This window comes from Microtus oregoni, unplaced genomic scaffold (assembly GCF_018167655.1).
Source record: "Microtus oregoni isolate MIOR12 unplaced genomic scaffold, Mior012 000034F_ref0000314, whole genome shotgun sequence".
NCBI classification, from domain to species: domain Eukaryota; kingdom Metazoa; phylum Chordata; class Mammalia; order Rodentia; family Cricetidae; genus Microtus; species Microtus oregoni.
Window position 1 is genome coordinate 13,373,638 of NW_024543093.1, and position 19,574 is coordinate 13,393,211.

Below are 19,574 nucleotides of genomic sequence, written 5' to 3' on the forward strand. Positions count from 1 at the left end.
AAAAGGTGATGCTTCTCTGATTTCCTTCTCTGCTTCTTTATCCTTTGTGTATAGGGGTGCAACTGCTTTTTTTGGAATTGATCTTGTATCCTGCCACATTACTAAAGGTGTTTATCAGCTGTAGGAGTGCTTTGGTAGAGTTTTTGGGGTCGCTTATGTACAGTATCATATCATCTGCAAATAATGAAAGTTTGACTTCTTTGTTTCCAATTCTAATCCCCTTGATCTCCTTATGCTGTCTTATTGCTATTGCTAGAACTTCAAGCACTATATTGCAAAGGTATGGAGAGAGTGGATAGCCTTGTCTTGTTCCTGATTTTAGTGGGATGGCTTTGAGTTTCTCTCCATTTAATTTAATGTTAGCTGTCAGCTTGCTGTATATTGCTTTTATTATATTTAGGAAGAAACCTTGTATCCCTAGTCTCTCCAAGACCTTTATCATAAAGGGGTGTTGAATTTTGTCAAATGCTTTTTCAGCATCTAATGAAATGATCATATGGTTTTTCTTCACTTTATTTATATGATGGATTACATTGATAGATTTTCATATGTTGAACCAGCCCTGCATCTCTGGGATGAAGCTTACTTGATCATAATGGATAATTTTGCTAATGTGTTCTTCAATTCGGTTTGCCAGAATTTTATTGAGAATTTTTGCATCGATGTTCATGAGTGAGATTGATCTGTAGTTTTCTTTTCTGGTAAAGTCTTCCTGTGGTTTTGGTATTAGGGTGACTGTAGCTTCATAAAAGGAGTTTAGCAATGACTCTTCTGTTTCTATTCTGTGAAACACATTAAGGAATATAGGTATTAGCTCTTCTTGGAAGTTCTGGTAGAATTCTGCATTGAAACCATCTGGTCCAGGGCTTTTTTTGGTAGGGAGGTTTCTGATGACAGCTTCCAATTCCTCGCGACTTACACGTCTACTTAAACTGTTCACCTGGTCTTGATTTAATTTTGGTATATGGTACGTATCTAAAAGTGTCCATTTCTTTCACATTCTCCATTTTTGTGGCATACAGGCTTTTATAGTAAGATCTAATGATTCTCTGAATTTCTTCTGCATCTGTGGTTATGTCCCCCTTTTCATTTCTGATCTTGTAAATTTGCATGTTCTCTCTCTACCAGGTGTTAGGGAAATTGCCAGGAATTCACAAAAATGACCCAAGCTAAGACTCCTAGAATTAGTGGAGAGGGTACTTGAACTGAATTTCTCCTATAATCCAATTGGTGACTATAATAATTGTCATCATTGAACCTGCATCCACTAACGATGGAAGAAGAAGCACAGACCCAGAGTGAAGCACTGGGCTGAGCTCCTGGAAATTAGTTGAAGAGAAGGAGGAGGGATCATCTGAGTAAGAGGCAACAAGATCATCACTGAGAAAAGCACAAAGACAAGTGACCCAATTAGTCGTAGCTCATTTACCCAAGATTGACAGTTAGGGATTCTACATGGGACTAAACTAAGTCTGCTGAATGTGTGTGACAGTCTTGTTCTGTTTGGGGAACCCATGACTGTGGGACCAGGACTTACCCTGGGTACATGAGTGGGCCTTTGTAACCCATTCCCTATGGTGGAACAACTTGCTCAGACTTATATAGGGGGTGGATCTTTGTCCTATCTCAAATTGGTATATCAGACATTGTTTTCTCCCAAAGGGAGGCTTACAAACTCTGAGGAGTGGATGGGGAATGGGATGGGCAGAGGTCGATGGTGGAAAAAGGGAGGAAGTGGGCACTGGAAATATGTAACATAAAAAAAAAACACTTAAAAAGATTGAGGAGTTACAGATACATTTATCCATCGATTAAATTACTCTAAATTTAGAAAGTCTCTGAATGTACATCCCCCCTCCTCAAACTGTAAGCAAAAAAAGAATGAACAGGAGCTTTACAAATGTTCCTTCTTATACCAAACCTCTCATTTTCGTTTTTCTCAATTAAACTGGTATTTGATGATTTTAAATGCTCCGACAATATTGTTGAATATTCTGTGATGTAGTATACATCTATAAATTACTATTTTTTTTTGCTTTTTGTTCCTGTAATAAGTATCATGAATAAAAGCAACTGAGTGCAAGGAAGTATTCATTTAACTTAATGTTTCTGGTCACAAACCGTCATTGATGGAAGCCAGGGCAGGATGTATAGAAGTATTAGTTAATATTCTTATATAAGCCAGATCCACCTTTGTAGTGATGGTGTTGACCATTCTGGATTAGGCCCTCCAAGATCAATTAAAAGTATCCTTCACAAACATGGCCACAGGCCCATCTGTGCAAAATAGTTTCCAAATTAAAGCTCCTTCTTCCAAGGTGATATGACTTTGAATCAAGTGGACAATAAAAATGTATCAGTACATGATCAGAGCTAACAGATTGTGTTTTCTGAAGTCTAGAGAAAACACTGAATGCCTTTGACCTTCAATCAAAGAGATTTATGTGCCACCATGAGCCTTGGGGGCCATTCTTAATCAAACCACAAAAAGAGTTAAAAATTGACGAAGGATTTTGACTGCTTCTCTCACTGAGAAACTTTCTATGAAACTTTAAATAAGGGTGAATTTAGTTTTATCTCGAGTTCAACTGTTTCACCCTGGATTCAAAATGTGCAATGGTTTCAGTTAATAGGACTCCATTCAGCCTCAGAGAGATGACCAAAAGAAAAAAAATTACCCTAAATTTCTGAGGGAACTAAATAACTATCATGGACAACTCAAATGAAGATTTATTCTGTCTGATATTGGTGATTTGTTTATGAATGTGGGGTTCTTTGGTTTAGGAACTGTCATGCCAAATGGCATAACTTCATATATATACACACATACTTATGTATGTATAAATTTATAAGTGTGTACGCATTACATATCATGATTATAATGTAGACAGAGTTTTTGTTTTCAATAAGCCCAATCCTAAATAAGCACAGACACGTTTAAATTTTAAATTCTTGGCTTATAGCTCAGGCTTATTAGTAGCTAGCTCTTACAACCCATTTCTGCTGCACCAGTGCAGCTAGTGCAAAATCCTAGGGAAGGACATCAGGATTAAGGAAAAGACACTTTTGATATTGCAGAACTAGAAGCCTTTATTGTACATCACCAAGGGGGGTTTTTACCTAACCCAGACAGATAGGCCAACAGGATGGAGACCTTATTGCCAGGTCCTCGGGTTAGGGCCAAGAAAATGTGTACTCAGGAAGCAGAGTTGTTAAGCAACTCTCAGACCAGGAAACTTGCAAGTTTCTCAGAAACCCAGAAGAACAAGGGCAAGAAAGGTCATCTACAGGCGAGGTAAGTAGGAAGGCCAGGACTCCATTAGGTTCCAAAACATTTCTATTTATTTATATATTGCCACATGGCACGTGGCTTTATCTCTCCTTCAGCTTGTCTCCACCTTTCTACCCAGTGTCCTTAGTTTGGTTGTTATGCCTACATTTCCTACCTGGCTACTGGCCAATCAAGTTTCTACAAAACCAACCTGAGTGAAAAATCATCAGTGTACAGCATCTCTCTTTTTTTTGTCTCATATAAAAGGAAGGTTTTAACGTTAGCATAGTAACACTATATACAACAAAAAGTTATTATGTAAAAATTACATTTACAATGTCCACTCCATTTGCATTTGACAAAATTAGAGAATGTATTTAATTATCTATCCTTGGGAGTATAAAGTTTTATATTTAATTTACTTTTACCATTAGAAAAAATTAATTCTAATTATGAAACTTTAACTCAGTTAAGATCCCAAAAGGGTAAAAATCTGCCTAAAAACAGGGACATCAGGCTACCAAAACAGGCATTCAAAGTTCTTCTGTAATGAAGGGGCACCCATCTTTGGCCTATAGGCTAGTATGTATGACAGAAATTTTTGTGAAGCAGGGCATTTTGAATGGCTGTCATATCTTGGGAAAGTTTGGCAGTTTATTTGTATCCTACTAATCCAGTCTGGACAGTATATTGCCAGCAATTAAGGGCAGTTTTTCCCCAATGTTTTTGGCATAAAGAAAGTAAACTCCAGACTTCTCTCTCTCATCCTTTTTCTCTTTCTATCTCTGTGTTCATTAGGAAGTGTACATGTGATTCTTAGAAGACAGCTTCTGGAACTGAGACATTATTTCCACCACATAAGATCCAGGGAGGCAGATCTTCACATTTACTGGGACAAATCATGACTGGCTGATACATCTCATGGTCCTAGCACATTCTTCTTCCATTACTCACAACATAAGTGATTTTATCAACACAGCATTACAGAGTTATTACTGGTATTTGTTCTACACACTGTACTTCCTTTCACTGTGAGATCACTATGGACTTGAACAGAGATGTAAAACACAGAAATTACAGAAAACACTACCAAAAAAACCTTTTACATTTTATTCATTTTAAACACTTTGAATATTTTCCCACATTTATTCTAAACAGATTCTCAAAAGTGAAAAAGTAATTGAGTATAGTAGGAACTGTGATTGAGAAAAAAATTTCTACATGGATGTACATGTAAATCTATCTTCAAACTGTGCATGAGGATTACAGAAACTGGATGTGCTAAAGACTTTCCCACATTACAGACACTGTGTGAGAACTTTATGCTTGTTATAGAATCACAAGAACAAAGAAATAGTTTTTTTCCATGTACATACAAAAGGTTTCTATCCAGTGTGAATGTATTTACTCTTGGACCAAGTGAATCTCGTAAAGGCTTTCTGACAATGGTTACACACATTAGGCTACTGACTAGTGTGAAGAGTTTCAGATCTGTTATGATCACAAGAGCAGTTGAAGGCTTTTCCACAATTCTTGTGTGCATAAGGCTTTACTATCAAGTGAACTCTTTTATGCCTGTTAAAGTCTACAGAATGCATAGTTTCCACATCTTTTACACACAAAGAGTTCCTCTCCAGTATGATTGTTTTTCATGAAATCAGGACAAATTGAAGTGTTAAAAGGTTTCCTGTAATGTATACATGCAAAAGCCATCTCTCCAGTATGAACCCTTTCCTGGATGTTCAGCTGACCGGAGGGGGTAAATGTTTTCCACAATGCGTACATGCATAGCACTTCTCTTCAGTATGATCTCTTTCCTGAACCTTCATGAATAGAAATTGGTGAAGGGTTTTGCACAATACTTACATGAATAAGGCTTCTCTAAAGTGTGACTTCATTCATGTATGTTATGACGACTGATGTCACAGAAGGCTTTTCTTGTATGTTTACATGCTCAAGACTTTTCCCCCATGTGAATCTTTTCATGAATGTTCAGGTGATTGGAGCAGGTAAACACTTTTTCACACTGCTTAAATGTACACAAATTCTCTTTAATAAGAACTCTTTTCATGAGTCTTACAAGAACTGAAACTGGTATAGGAGTTTTCACAACGCCTACATGAAAAAGGTTTCTCTGCAGTGTGACTCCTTCCACGTCTATTACAACTACTGGGGTTGTTGAATGATATTCCACAATGCTTACATAATAAGGCTTTTGTCAGTGTGAATTACTTCATGAATGTTCAGATGTCTACACCAGAAACAGTTTTTCCACAGTGTTTGCATGTATAAGTCTTCAGTTTCTTTATAGTGTGGTTCCTTTAATGTCTGTTACACCTCCTGGATTCGTTGAAGGCTTTTCCACAATGCTCATTCAGAAGGTTTCTCTGCAGTGTGCATACGTTCATGTTTCTTACGACTATTGGGACTGTTGAAGGTTTTTCCACAATGCTTACATGCATAAGGTTTCTCTCCAGTGTGAATATTTTCATGAATGTTTCGAGAAAAAGAACTGGCAAACTTTTTCCCACAATGCTTACATGCATAAGGTTTCTCTGCAGTGTGGTTACTCTCATGTCTGTTACAATTACTGGAGTGGTTGAAGGCTTTTCCACAATGCTTACATGCAAAAGGCGTTTTTCCAGTGTGAATTATTTCATGCCTTTTCAGATGCTTGAGACAGAAAAAGGCTTTTCCGCAATGCTTGCATGTATGATTTCTCTCTGCCGTGTGCATTCTTTCATGAAAATGACAAGTACTGGAAGTGCTGTATGCTTTTCCACAATGCTCACATGCATAAGGTTTCTCTCCCGTGTGAATTCTTTCATGAATGTTTAGATAAGAAGAACTGGTGAAGTTTTTTCCACAATGCTTACATGCATAAGGTTTCTCTGCAGTGTGTCTCCTCTCGTGTTTGTTATGACTACTGCGGTTGTTGAAGGCTTTTCCACAATGCTTACATGCATAAGTTTTCTCTCCAGTGTGAATTCTTTCATGAAGGTTTCGATAAGAAGAACTGGTGAAAGTTTTTCCACAATGCTTACATGCATAAGGTTTCTCTCCAGTGTGGCTCCTCTCATGTATATTATGAGTACTGCGGTGGTTGAAGGCTTTTCCACAATGCTTACATGCATAAAGTTTTTCTCCAGTGTGAATTCTTTCATGAAGGTTTTGATAAGAAGAACTGGTGAAGTTTTTTCCACAATGCTTACATGCATAAGGTTTCTCTCCAGTGTGGCTCCTCTCATGTATATTACGAGTACTGCGGTTGTTGAAGGCTTTTCCACAATGCTTGCACGCATAAGGTTTTTCTCCAGTGTGAATTCTTTCATGAATGTTTCGATAAGAAGAACTGGTGAAGTTTTTTCCACAATGCTTGCAGGCATAATGCTTTTGTCCAGTGTAACTGCCTTCATGACTGTTATGATGATTGAATTGGGTGAAGGCTTTTCCATAATGTATAGAAGCATATGGCTTCTCTCCTTTGTGAGTTACTTTTTGTTTCTCAAAACATGTTTTATATTTAAATGTTTGGCCACATTGCCTATAAATGTACCTTTCCTCTTCAATATGACTTTTTTCATGCTTGGAAAGCTCACTGGAATCAATGAAGGATTCTTCACAGAAACTACATACAAATTGTTCCACTTCTTTATGGTTTTGTTCATCATTCTGTCCACGTGTGTATCTCATGAACACATCCTCATTGAGTTTATCTCCAGTATAAGTTCTCTCCTGAGGCTGATCTAAGCACAGACTTCTACAGGCTTCTTTACATTGTTTTTTCCTGAGTTTCTCTTCAGGAGAAGTTTCAACTACCTGAAAAGATTCAGAATAACTGATTACTTTCTGTTGCGGGACATCCTTCCACTCCAGCCTATAGCCACTGAGATACCAGCCCATTGGGGCGTGGACTCTCTCCCTTTAAAAAAGCGGCCACTTCCCTCTCCTCACTCTCTTCACTTCCTGCTCCGCTGGCGACTAGACTCCCTTCCTGGTTGCGCAGAAGGCTGTTGTCTGGGACGGTGATCTGTAAGTTTTTTCCCCTTTAAATAAATACCACCCTATTAATCATAATTCCAAACTGGTGTGGCATTGTTTGTGACTTACGCCTTCAATTGGCGCCCCACGTTGGGCACCATTCTGTTGTAATAGGAGCAGCAGCGCTGCATCCCCAGCATTCTGGCCCCCTGGCTAGTTTATGCTCTGAAATAACAACATACAAACTGTATTCTTTTAAACACTGTTTGGCCCATTTCTATCTAGCCTCTTCTAGGCTAATTTTCGCACCTGGACTAGCGCATTTCTAATAATTGTGTAGCCCACGAGGTGGCTTACCAGGGAGATTCTAGCCTACGTCCATCCTGGGTCGGAGCTTCATCGCGTGTGCCTCAGAGAGCAGAGCTATGTGTCTGCCCAGGAGAGGGGAGCATGGTGTCTCTCTGCTCCAGAGAGCACAGCTGTCGAGTCTGAGCTCACTTGCTCTTCCTCCCAGCATTCTGTTCTGTTTACTCCACCCACCTATGTTTTAACCTATGAGAGCCAAGCAGTTTCTTTATTATAATTAACCAATGACCTTCCTCCATCAACTTTCCAATGTTTCTGATGTTTAAAAGCTATTGCCACAGCTCCCTTATACAGTGGTGGTTTCCCTCTATCTTTTTCTCTGAGATACCCATGTAAGGATAAATCACCAATGATATTTGTTACAAGCAATGGAGTCTTATGAACTCTTACTCTGGAAGGCAAGATGTTATTGATCATACTCCCTGGACTAGCTTGCTGGTTTTTATCACACTCATTATGACATTCATTTCCATGGTCTTTCTCAATCCTCTGAACTCTGCAAAGAATGAAAAAAGCAATACTTTAGACAAGAGAAATATTGTAGGTTAGCCTCTCTGGAACATAACTGTAGAACCTCAGAGGGAATAAAATAATGGTATCAATGTCAAGACAAGATGTATTTCATGGTGAGACTTCTTTCTGTGTAAAGAAGTAGAGGACTAATGTTACTTCTATAAGAATTAAAAGGAGCTGTATCACAGGCTTGGGTTTAAGAATAATTCTCAATATTTCAGCAAACCAGATTTAATGACAAAGATTCATGTGAAGAGTTCACAAATTCTGATATACTTGACATGAAGAATTTCTTGCATTTTCTGCCTTCCACAAAAGTTTTTGTATAAAAACACAACTCAGATACAAAGATATATAAAATAATCGTACAAAACGAGTGAACAGGAGGGGAAATGATCATGGGGCATAGCGTCTGTCAATTGATAAATGACTCAATCAGACTGGCCTGAAAACAAGTCTGTGAAGCCATTTTCACATTCCCAATCAAGGGGGGCTGACCATGTTGCATAGTGTGCCAATGGGCAGGATTTCAGGCTCTGTGTATGAAATGTATCTGCTAATTAGTTTTGACACAAACTAGAACCCCCATTTGCGAATGAAATAGACAGCAAAAAATGACTTTATAAGATTCACATTTGGACATGTCTCTGGCCGCTTTGTCTTGATCACTGTATGAGGTGGGGTGGCCCAGTTCACTATGGGTGGTATCCCTTAGAGGGCAGGTAGCTGATAAAGGGAGAAAGATCACTCCAGTAAACAGGATTCTCCATCAATTCTGATTCTGTGCCTGTTTCCAGATTCATGTCATACTTGGTTCCTGCCCTGGCTTCCCAATATGATGGTATTCTGACAAGGAAGTTTGAAAATGTCCTCTACCCCAGAATTCTTTTTTTGTCACAGCAAAAGTAAGCAAACAAAGCACAGTACTAATGCTCAAAGCCTCATAAGTATGATCAGAAAGTAAAACCTTTTGCACATGACGGGGTGTTTTGTGTAATAATCCAGTGAAAACCTTTTTTCAGCCTCATTATCACATGACATATTTGCGATAATAATAGATAACAAACATAAAATACTCAAATATTAAATATTAATTAGAGGAATTTGTGTAAGATCATTTTTCACTTAGTTATATTTGGAGCACTAGGCATGTTCTCAGTTGTCCCCTGAGTCCCAAATGTATAATATGATTTATTTTCTAGTGAATATAAATTACCCCATATTCCTGCTGAGATTTTTATAGTCCTCTTCAATATTTTCTTCTAGTGCTTTTTCTACAACAAAATCCAGAGAATACATTATGACACATTCATATTCAACATAAAAATTATTGCAACCAAAATTGCAACCTAGTTCTTATAATATGCACACTAAATAACCACATTGTTTTAATTAATAAGATGGTAACATTTATTCTTTTAATTCATTAACTTATAAAAGTAAAATGCATGCTAAATAGAGAAGGGGAAAAAAAGAAAAAGTCACAATCCACAACCGTACTTAAACAATCAACATTTCATACTTTGGATCCTTCCTAGTGTGCTGGTTGATAAGCCAATGCACAGATGCACAAAAGCATCCTGGAAGGGACTCCCAGGAAAATGGTGGTGAAGATGTGCACATTCTGTAGCAGCTGGACCAGATGCCTCCTTCCCAAGACTGCAATGCTCAGACTCCTGCAGTGCATTCCAGTCACTTTGGTCATGTTTCAAACAGAAGACTTCACATCATAACAGCAACCTGGGCCCTCCAAGCTGAAGCATCAGAGCAGCTCCCAAACCAGCTCTTACATTTCCCACCAATTCTGCTATTTACAGCACTGGGCACAAAACCACTGCTGAGCTGCCGAAGCAGGATTCTTATTAGATCGTGGTGAGATCCTTCTCCAGCTGCAGCACAATCTCCTTGAAGGCAGAATCCTCTGCCCAGTTGGTTTGACTCCCCAAAATAAGGCCCTGGAACACATGTTGAACGACTGTAGTAATCTTTATCTCCATCTGCAGCTTTTTCTGCATGGTCTTTATCATTTCCAAATCTTCCATGTTGTCCAGATTCTCTTTCTCTTTGTTCTTCTCAGTTTGTATCTCGAAAAGCTTAGTTTTTGCAGCTTGTTTTAATTGAAGTCTCTTCTTTCTAATGTCAAGCAGTTTTCCCTCTAATTCCGCAGACTCCTTCTGGGACTTCATTATCAACTTCTGTAGTTTTAATATTTGCTTCATGTCATCAGTGAGCACACTACTCTCAGTGCCCATCTTCTCCAAGTTATTTCTAAGAGCAGCTGAAAGTTTCATCCTGTTTAGTGCCAGATTTTTCTTTTCGAAATTACTTTTTACATCTTCAATTTCCTTTTCCAGGTCTTCAATTTTAACTTCCATTTGTTTTTCTTGCATGGTCTCCTCGGGAGTTTTTTCTTCATTTGCATCAATCACTGACTTGTATTCTAAGAGCTGCTGTTTTTTCTGTGCTCTTAGCCTGAGCAGCAGGCGGATGCGGTCCTCGAAGCACTTCTCCGCAGCCTGCGGCAGATCCCACGCCTCTCCGCAGTCCTCAGCCTCGGCTGCGGGCTTCTCCCCCGGCTGCTCCATTGCAGAGGCCATAGGTTTGATCCCTATGGGAACATCCGAGCGTTTAGTCCCGCCACGAAATTGAAACCCGGCCCACATTTTTAATTAAAGAATTCAATACAAACATAACATTCATAAGCAGAACATGTTGCATGCAGTGCAACCCAGACCGCCCAGAAAAAAAAATTATCACACACAAACTATATTAATTAAATCACTGCTTAGCCCATTAGCTCTAGATTCTGATTGGCTAATTATTACATCTTAATTTAAGCTATTTCTATTAATATGTATATCAACATGAGGTTATGGCCTACCAGTAAAGTTTTAGCACATGTATGTCCAGCAGCAGATCTATGGAGTCCCCCTGACTCCGCCCTCCTTTCTCACAGTATGCAGTCCAGTCCTCACTGCCTACCAAGTTCTGCCCTGTCAATAGGCCAAGGCAGTTTCTTTACTTAGTAATGGTATCACAGGACACAGAGGGGACGCCCACATCAAGGACACAGTTGTTCAATGACCGAATAAGCAATGGGAGCATGTAGTACTTTTTACCTATGGAGATCAGGTTCAAAAATGTTTCCTTCATCACATCTCTGTAGAGCTTCTTTTGACTAGAATCCAACACAGCCCACTCTTCTGAGATGAAGTTCACTGCCACATCCTCAAATTTTACTGGATCCTATGAGTACATATATTAATTAGAATGATTAATTTTCACTGACAGACTGACAGGATACAGAATCATCTTGCATGTATGTTTCTGAAGAAACCTCTGAGTTATTATATCAATAGGATTTACTGAAGAATATCATGGGATGCTATCTTGATTACTTGATGTCCCACTGTCTCATTTACTATTTATTAGTGTGTCACTCACTAGCAGCTTCACACTTCTGAATACTATGAACTGGACTCTTCAATTGTGATATGAAATACTGCTTCTGCCTTAAGTAACTTTTCTCATAATAATCTGTGACATCCAGAGGAAAAGCCTCATATAAGGAATAGCAAGGCAGGAAATCCAAGCAGAGATAGAGGAGGAAAGAAGGCAGAATCAGGGAGGTGCCATGAAGCTGCTGAAGGAGAAAGAAGCCAAAACTTTTCCAATAAACCACACCTTCATGGGATACACAGATTAATAGAAATAGATTAGTTTAAAATACAGAGTAATCTAATAAGAAGTCTGAGCAAATAGGCCAAAGAGTACATAATAACATTAAGCCTCAGAGTGGTTATTTCTTAAGCAGTTGTAGGAGTTACTGAGTGGGACCTGTTGGGTGGAGAGAAACTGGTCCAGGATGACCAGAGGAATGGAGAATATTTGTAGCTACATAATGATGCCCAATGTTTGTCCACATACATCTACGTAAAGCCTAAGGAAGCTTTAAAAAGGGGCTTCTAGACCCACAAATGCAGGAGTCAGCTGGAGCTTCTTGGTAAGCAAGATGTTTCAGAGAGCCTCTGCTTGCTGGTGGCTATCAGAGACACTTCTCCTTTACTACATGGTGTCCTGGATCATGCTGATGTCAGGAATGGCTCTGGCCCTTTTGGGAAGTCCTAGTGTGGAGCATTTATGGGGTTTGTGAGAAGCTTGCAGCAAGTGCTTGCTGGAGGTGTGGTGGTGAACATGGTTTGCAGAGCTAGTGGTAAATTTGTCTCCACCATATTGAAAGGCTGAAAGAGGGGCTTCAGCAACCATACTCCTTACCATAAAAGAAAACAAAACAATACAAAACACTCCCGCTGTGGGAACTCCTTTAGCCAATAACCTTTAAGATACCAGCAGACATGGGTGTGGTCTCTTATACCATAAATGCAGCTGTAAAGCCTGTGCTTTCTCTCTTGCTTCCAGCTATTGCTTCCAGCTGCAAGACTCTACCTCTTTCCCATTTAAGCAGAGTGACCTAGGACAGTGATCTGTAAGTCTCCCCTAAATAAATAACTCTTTATTATTCAGATTCTGAACTAGTGTGGGATTATTTTGTGACTTCTGCCAACAGTGCCGAACATAGGGAAAGTACATCCACAGAAAACCTGAGAGAGCTTGGGAATAGAGTTAAGCATGGCTTCTTGGTAGCAGCAATTTCTCGGGTGGGCTCTGTTTGCTAGAGGCAAATGTGTGCCATTTAATAGAAGCCTCTTGATTCAGATTTAGCTTGAAAACTTTGCAGCCCTTTTAAGAGGTCCTGCCAGGAAACACTTAAATTGTGTTGAGGAAAAGCTGACCACGTGTTTTGTGGTGGTGGTAGAGACCTTGAAATGTCCTAGAGTTGTGGCAATAAACATGACTGGTGCTGGGATCTCCTCCAGGAGGCTGGAATCTCAGAAAGCTTAGTAATGGCCTGGATCCAGTCATCAAAGCCCAGAATTTCATCCTAGCCATATCACTCAGCAAATTAAAGACAAATGTGTTCAGAAAAAGAGAGGTATACAGTAAAGATAGATTCGAAGACCAAGATAACCACAAAACCATTTACTGTGTGTTTAAAAGTATGTGTAGGCTTCAGAGAGAAAAGTATAAAGTCTTTAAAAGAAAATAAGAAAAAAAAAAGAGAGAGAGAGTAAGTGGGCAGTGGTGGCGCATGCTCCTAATGCCAGCACTTGGGAGGCAGAGGCAGGCAGATCTCTGTAAGTATGTGGCCAGCCAGGTCTACAAGAGCTAGTTCCAGGACAGGCTCCAAAGCTACAGAGAAGTCTTGTCATAAGAAAACAAAACAACCTATCTACTAAAGACCATCTGTAATTATACAAAATAGCAATGTTGAAACTTAAACATCATTTTACTTTTACAGGATCCCATAGAAAAAAATCTCCCCCATGACAGCAGGAAGCAATTCTAGAAAGAAACAACCCTTCTCACAACAAAGTTTGTCCACATGGGTAAAGACACCATTTAGGGGTTGAATATAACTCATATAGGGTTAAGGTTGGAGTGGAAATTATGTACACCTAAAAATAATGGCAATAGGTAGTTTAGTGTATACTTACTCACACTAATAATAGTAAAAAAAGTGAGTAATAAATACTTGTAAGCTATTATTTATATGAAATTTACACTGGTATAGTTTCTTGTATATTGATACAACATCAAATTATATTTGTTAGTTCTGTTTACAATATTTGCACACTATACAAAGTTATTTTGTCATATTGTAATTGTATGCATGCATGTTTCTACCTGTCTGAGATTTTCTGTATATTGATACAATTTTAGGATATATTTATCATATTGCATTATGTATTTCTACCTCTGATTAAGATATTTATATATCATTTACATATGACATCATTATCATCCCTTACTGCACAGTTTAAAGATTTTTAATATTCTGATATGAAGTCTTAACATTTAAGTTTTATAGTTAGTAAGTATCATCGGTCATTAGTCTGTAGTGGCGTAAACGAATGCAGACAGATTGTAAAAATATATATAGTTTTAATTTAGAAATAGACTTACAGAACCACCGTTCCCGCGGAGACCAGGAAAGCAGAAGAGACTCGGAGCACGCTCGCCAAATTTAAAGGCAGACATTAGCCCGAGGCGAACACGCCCCCTAAGGGGCGGGACTTATCCCTACATTAGTCATATTTGTTATTCTTTTAGTCAGACTAATTAGGTTCTTAAGATATATAGAGATTCTATTCTGCATACAGGTAACCTTCAACCACCTCAATGTTCTGTAGAATATATCATTTAAATAACTTAGGATTCTGTTGACATGAAGCATGATTGCTCCTGGCAGCACCAATCTATCCCCAAGAGAGTGTTGAGCAACAAAGACAATCTACTTGGAATTTTGTCTTTTTCTTGGCTCAACTGGCCTTTGGGCAAGGAACTGCCCATGCCTCGACAACTGACAGTGCACAATGTCCAGACTGGACAACCAGGATACAAGAAAAAAAAACTGTCAAATCTTGTCAAGACAGGGTAAGACAGTTTTGATGAATTTCCTGCCTCTGTAAATTACCTGTCAGTTACTCTAGGCCTTAGCCAAAGTTGGTGGCTTCAACGTTGCAAATGAGACTTTGGGTGATTGCTAAAGGTAGCCAGTTGTCTACTGCACATTTTGCAAGCTGCTTGATTGCACTTCCTGCCTACTCCAGTAATGTAATATCCCTTCTCAAGTCTTTGATGAGGTTGAAGATTAGATAGTAATAGTTACTACCCTCTTATGACTACCCAAGCCATTTCCAATACAAGATTTAGATTCCTTAGAATACAATGTTTACTAAAACATTTAGCATACATTCCTTGCTTAATATTGTTTATGCTGGTTGTAATTCTAATATTATACATGATATCTCTTCCTAGTGTATATAGTTTTGTATTGGGTTTGGAACTCTCTTATTTAAACAAACGGGAGAGGTTCTGTGTGCCTTTAAGATACCAGCCAATTTGGAAATGGTCTCTTATACTATAAATGCAGTTGTAAAGCCTGTGCTTGCCCTCTTGCTTCCAAATATAGCTTTTGGCTGCTAGACTCTGTTCCTGTTTCCTATGTGTGCAGAGAACTAGGATCTAGGACAGTGATCAGCAAGTCACCCCTAAATAAATAAGCCTTTATTACTCATAATTTTGAACCAGTGTGGAATTACATGATTTCTGCCAACACACTACTAGTCAGAAAAGGAATTCAGATACACAATAGGACAGACTCAGACATAAAAGACCTCTAAACAAGACACAGTGTGTGTTTAAAATATTTGCACAGGCTTGGGAAAGTGAGGAAAAGAGAGTAGATGTTCCAACAACAGAAATTCTATAGTCTATATTACAGATATAGATCAAAGAGGTTCATTGGGAATAAGAATTCTGTCAGTAAGGGGATGACTCTTACTCTAGTTATGTTCATCATCAAGAACATAATTTCATCCTGTCCTATATGAGAGAAATAAATAAACTTGAATATAAAAACTTTTTAAAATCTTGAATTAGGAAGATTTTTAAATAAACCTAATTTAAGACTCAATTTGTCAATTAGCAATCTAATTTCACATTTAGTGAAAATTAGGAGGAAATATTTGATGAAACATAACACTTGGCAGAATATTTTAAGGATATTAATTACTACAGGGAATCTGAAATAATAGGGCAAATTTATTTTCTCAATATTTGCATTTTAGCAATTGTAAAGACTAGGGGATCATCTCTGAGATGAGGGCCTTGTTCACCATAATGAAATTGTACCCTTGCATCAAGTTGTTGTGTCCTGAGAGAAATAGGGATCTGATACTCTTTATAGACTCAGAGCTGAGATGATTAATCAAAAACATAATGATCAATGGTTTATCTAACTTTCATAAAAAGAAATAGTGTAATATAATTACACTATTATGTAGAAGAAATTAAGGTCAACCTAGAAATTTGAATTAAATTAAATTTAATATGATCACTTAATTATCAGACAAAAAGTACTATGGAACCAATGAGAAAAAAGCACATGTAAACAATACAAATTTACTTAGGTAAAATGAAGACCATTTTCAAGACAAAGACATTGTACCAGTTTCCCATTTTAAAGTAGGCTCTTAGATCATATTTTGCTAATACTTGCCATACTAAATAAATCTAAAGCCTATCCTTTAGAAAATATGAATTTAATGTAAGAAGAAAATCGTGGAAGCAAAGACATAGAGCTTAATCTGATTATTGAGCAGACATTAAGCAAGCTGAGTAGACATCACAAGCTTGGTATTTCAATGACTTCTTCCTTTTAGTTTAAATTGGACAAGATCAGAACTAGGAAAAACTTGTTAATAAAGAGGTTGGCATGCATAGACGGGCAATTAGTCTTACTTTTTAATGTGGTTAGTTGAAATTTATCATAGCAATACTAATTATTGTTATGTTAATACATAATAGCATAGTTAATTTTATCCAGTTGGAAACATCACATTTCTGTCTGACTGAATACTCCATCAGTTACACAAATAATAATTGTCTATGACAAATAAGATCATTGTAGTTTTGTAGAAAGTAAATCGACAAAGACACAAAGGGATAAGTGCCCTTATTGAGAAGGAGCTCAATTTCACAAAATATTCTAAAATTTGTATATCAGATTCTAAAATGCATCAAACATGTTAGGTCCTGTCAGTCAAAAATTTAGGTAGAATGGGACTGGACTCAAGAAATTCACCTTTAGTTAAGATGATATTAGCAACTGGTGGCTTAGGAAGTGGGGGCTGGAGAAGAAAAGAAAATCATTTTTCTTCAGTAAGGCAGCCATAAGTAGGATGCCCATGCCCCTGTGGATGGCCACACACATTTAGACAGCATTAAATGAACTCAATTATAAAAAGGAAAAGAAGTAAAAAGAAAAGAAGAAGGAAAACAAAATGAAGGGAGGAAGGAAGGAAGGAAGGGAGGGAGGGAGGGTGGAAGGAAGGAAGAGAGGAAGGGAGGAAGGAAGGAAGGAAACAAAAGAAAAAGAAATTATGAGTCAGGTGTGCTGGGAGTGTAAGGACTAGATAAAATTAAAATAAGTTCAGAGTACTTAATTCCCCATAATAAACATATACTTAAGAAGTTTTGTTGGACTTTCTAATGATAAAACAATAAAACAGAGGAATACAGACTAGGATACAGGTAAACAGGTGAAAATTTATGAGGCATGCATGACGATCTCATACTTGAAGGTAGAAGAGTGGAAACACTGAATACTTCCCCACCATTGCTGGGAATTTAACCTGCTGCAAGTAGGAAGAAAATCAGGGTGAACTTGCCTCAAAAGTAGGAAAGACAAACACTACTTCACCCGTCATACATCTCTCCGCATATAAGGAAAATTGTCCACACACTAGAGCAGATACATGCACTCATGGTCATTGCTGCTCTGGTCCCAGGAGCTAGAAGAAAATCAGCCTGGATGTTTGTCAGCTGCTGTTGCTAATGAAGATGTGGCTCATGAACACATTAGATTCCCACTTAGCCAGGAAGAATCTGAAATGAAATCTGCAGACAAATTGATTTAACTGGAAATGTAACTCTAAAGAGCCAGTTTAATCAATGTAAGGCATGGTGGTTCAAGACTTTACTCCCAACAAGCCAGGCACATCTTCAGGAACAGGACTGAGCCAGTGAGTGCCCCTAACCAGGCTTAAGGCATGACCTCCACAGGAGCAGGTAAAAGGGAGGGACCACCAAGGAAACAGACTTATGCCAGAGACCTCTGCAGGACCAGGTGAGAGGCAAGGACCTCCAAAGGACCAGGCCTGAGCCAGCAACCACCTCCAGAGCAGGCCTGAGTCAGCTACCTCAGTGGGAGCAGCCCCAAGCAAGCAATCTCCTTAGGAGCAGACCCAAACAACCTCAGGGAACACCAAATGATCTCTGGGTGACTGTGAAGGGTCTGGACACAAGAATGAAAATAAAGAAATACAAATATAGACAACAAAGATTAGAATATACAAGCTTAGAATATAGGAAGAAAGACATACAAAGTTTTAAACCAATAACTTTGTCAGCAGATCAACAGCTTTCTCAGCAGATCAAGGATCAATCATTCACAGGGAGCTATTTTCTCAGATGCTTGGGAAGCCTCCATCACCTTAGGTCATTTCATTTTCCAACTAGCTGTTCTACTTACAAGGCCAGAGCTTCTCCCTGCAAACTATGAGTAGTGTCCTGGTCATCCTTGATAAACTACAGATGTGAACTGAGTTAACTTTTAGGAGACAGAGATACATGATGTCTGGGTTAGGAATGGTCTCTATTATGGGAAACTGGTGCCATCAAAGGGGAGGCATGGGACTCCGGTACACACTGCCTGGAGGTACCCGGAGAGACAGTGGACAAGTACAAACACTGGTTTAATTAATGAGCTCTGATAATTGAGGTTGTAAAGTATGGCAGTCAGTATCTGAGTTTAACCTTAAGATAGTGTGAAAACCTTTCTGCTATCTTCTAAGTTCTCAGCCAAAAAGCCAATTAACCCTAATTTATTAACCTTCTAATATTACTAGCAGTTCCTTTCCTGAATAATTGCCTTTTTTGTTTGTTTATTTGTTGGTTTTTTCGGTTTTATTTATTTATTTATTTATTTTTTTCTGAGACAAGGTTTCTCTGTAGCTTTGGTGACTTTCCTGGAACTACTAGCTCTTACAGACCAGGCTGGGATCAAACTCACAGAGATCCGCCTGCCTCTGCCTCCAGAGTGCTAAGAATAAAGGCGTGTGCCACCACCACCAAGCTTCTGGCTAATTGCTAAAGACATCGGTTTTCCTGCATTTAGTGCTTTCTCTGTAATCTCAACTGAAACATATTTCATGATAGCTGCCTAGTTACCAATTGACATAAGAATTCACTCCCCTCTTTAGAGTCTCCTTGAATAACTCACTGGTCAGGGCAAGGTTGAAAAATTCCTTGTCTAGACCTAATGTTTGGTGCCCTTAATATAAAAGGTAAGTCCAGAAACTAGTCTATGTCACAGTGTCAGAAGCCTGAACTGTCTGTGCTCTCAGCTAGCTGATAAGCTTCTTTGCCCTGTGGTATTTTATTTTTTTATTTTTTATTTTTATTAAGTTTGCTCCTGGTTTTCCTGGAATCTGGTTTCTGGAATAAAGTTTGCTTTAGGTTTACTAGACTTGGTGGTGTTCTCATATTTGAACAACCCAACTGGACCCAACAACTGGCACCTGTAGCCCTGACTGCACCATGAGGATCAACCATCTGAGCCTTGAATCCACTGACACCTGGAAGACTGATCACCAGATCAGTCACGGCTGCAGCTACGGCAATCAGAGGAAACGATGGGAACACAGGGTAAGAACACACTCCACAACACAAAGAGCATCAGGACACAAACAAAAACTAGTGGCTATCAAACAGCAAGACCTGAACACCAAACATAGTTGAAGAAGGAGAAAATGACCTA

General features: G+C 38.6%; 2 protein-coding genes across 2 annotated transcripts; both read right to left on the minus strand.

Moving 5' to 3' along the window:
* Window positions 1–5,641: 5,641 nt before the first annotated feature.
* Window positions 5,642–9,430, minus strand: LOC121432315 (zinc finger protein 709-like). Its single transcript, XM_041630170.1, has 4 exons — window positions 9,348–9,430; window positions 8,009–8,114; window positions 6,773–7,090; window positions 5,642–6,604 (listed from the first exon to the last, which is right to left on the minus strand). Exons 1-4 carry the CDS (start codon window positions 9,428–9,430, stop codon window positions 5,642–5,644), a joined length of 1,470 nt encoding a protein of 489 aa, XP_041486104.1.
* Window positions 9,431–9,958: 528 nt separating this feature from the next.
* Window positions 9,959–10,740, minus strand: LOC121432479 (centromere protein H-like). The gene has a single exon (XM_041630467.1). The coding sequence runs from the start codon at window positions 10,726–10,728 to the stop codon at window positions 9,994–9,996; it is 735 nt and encodes a 244-aa protein (XP_041486401.1). The 5' UTR covers window positions 10,729–10,740; the 3' UTR covers window positions 9,959–9,993.
* Window positions 10,741–19,574: the final 8,834 nt, after the last annotated feature.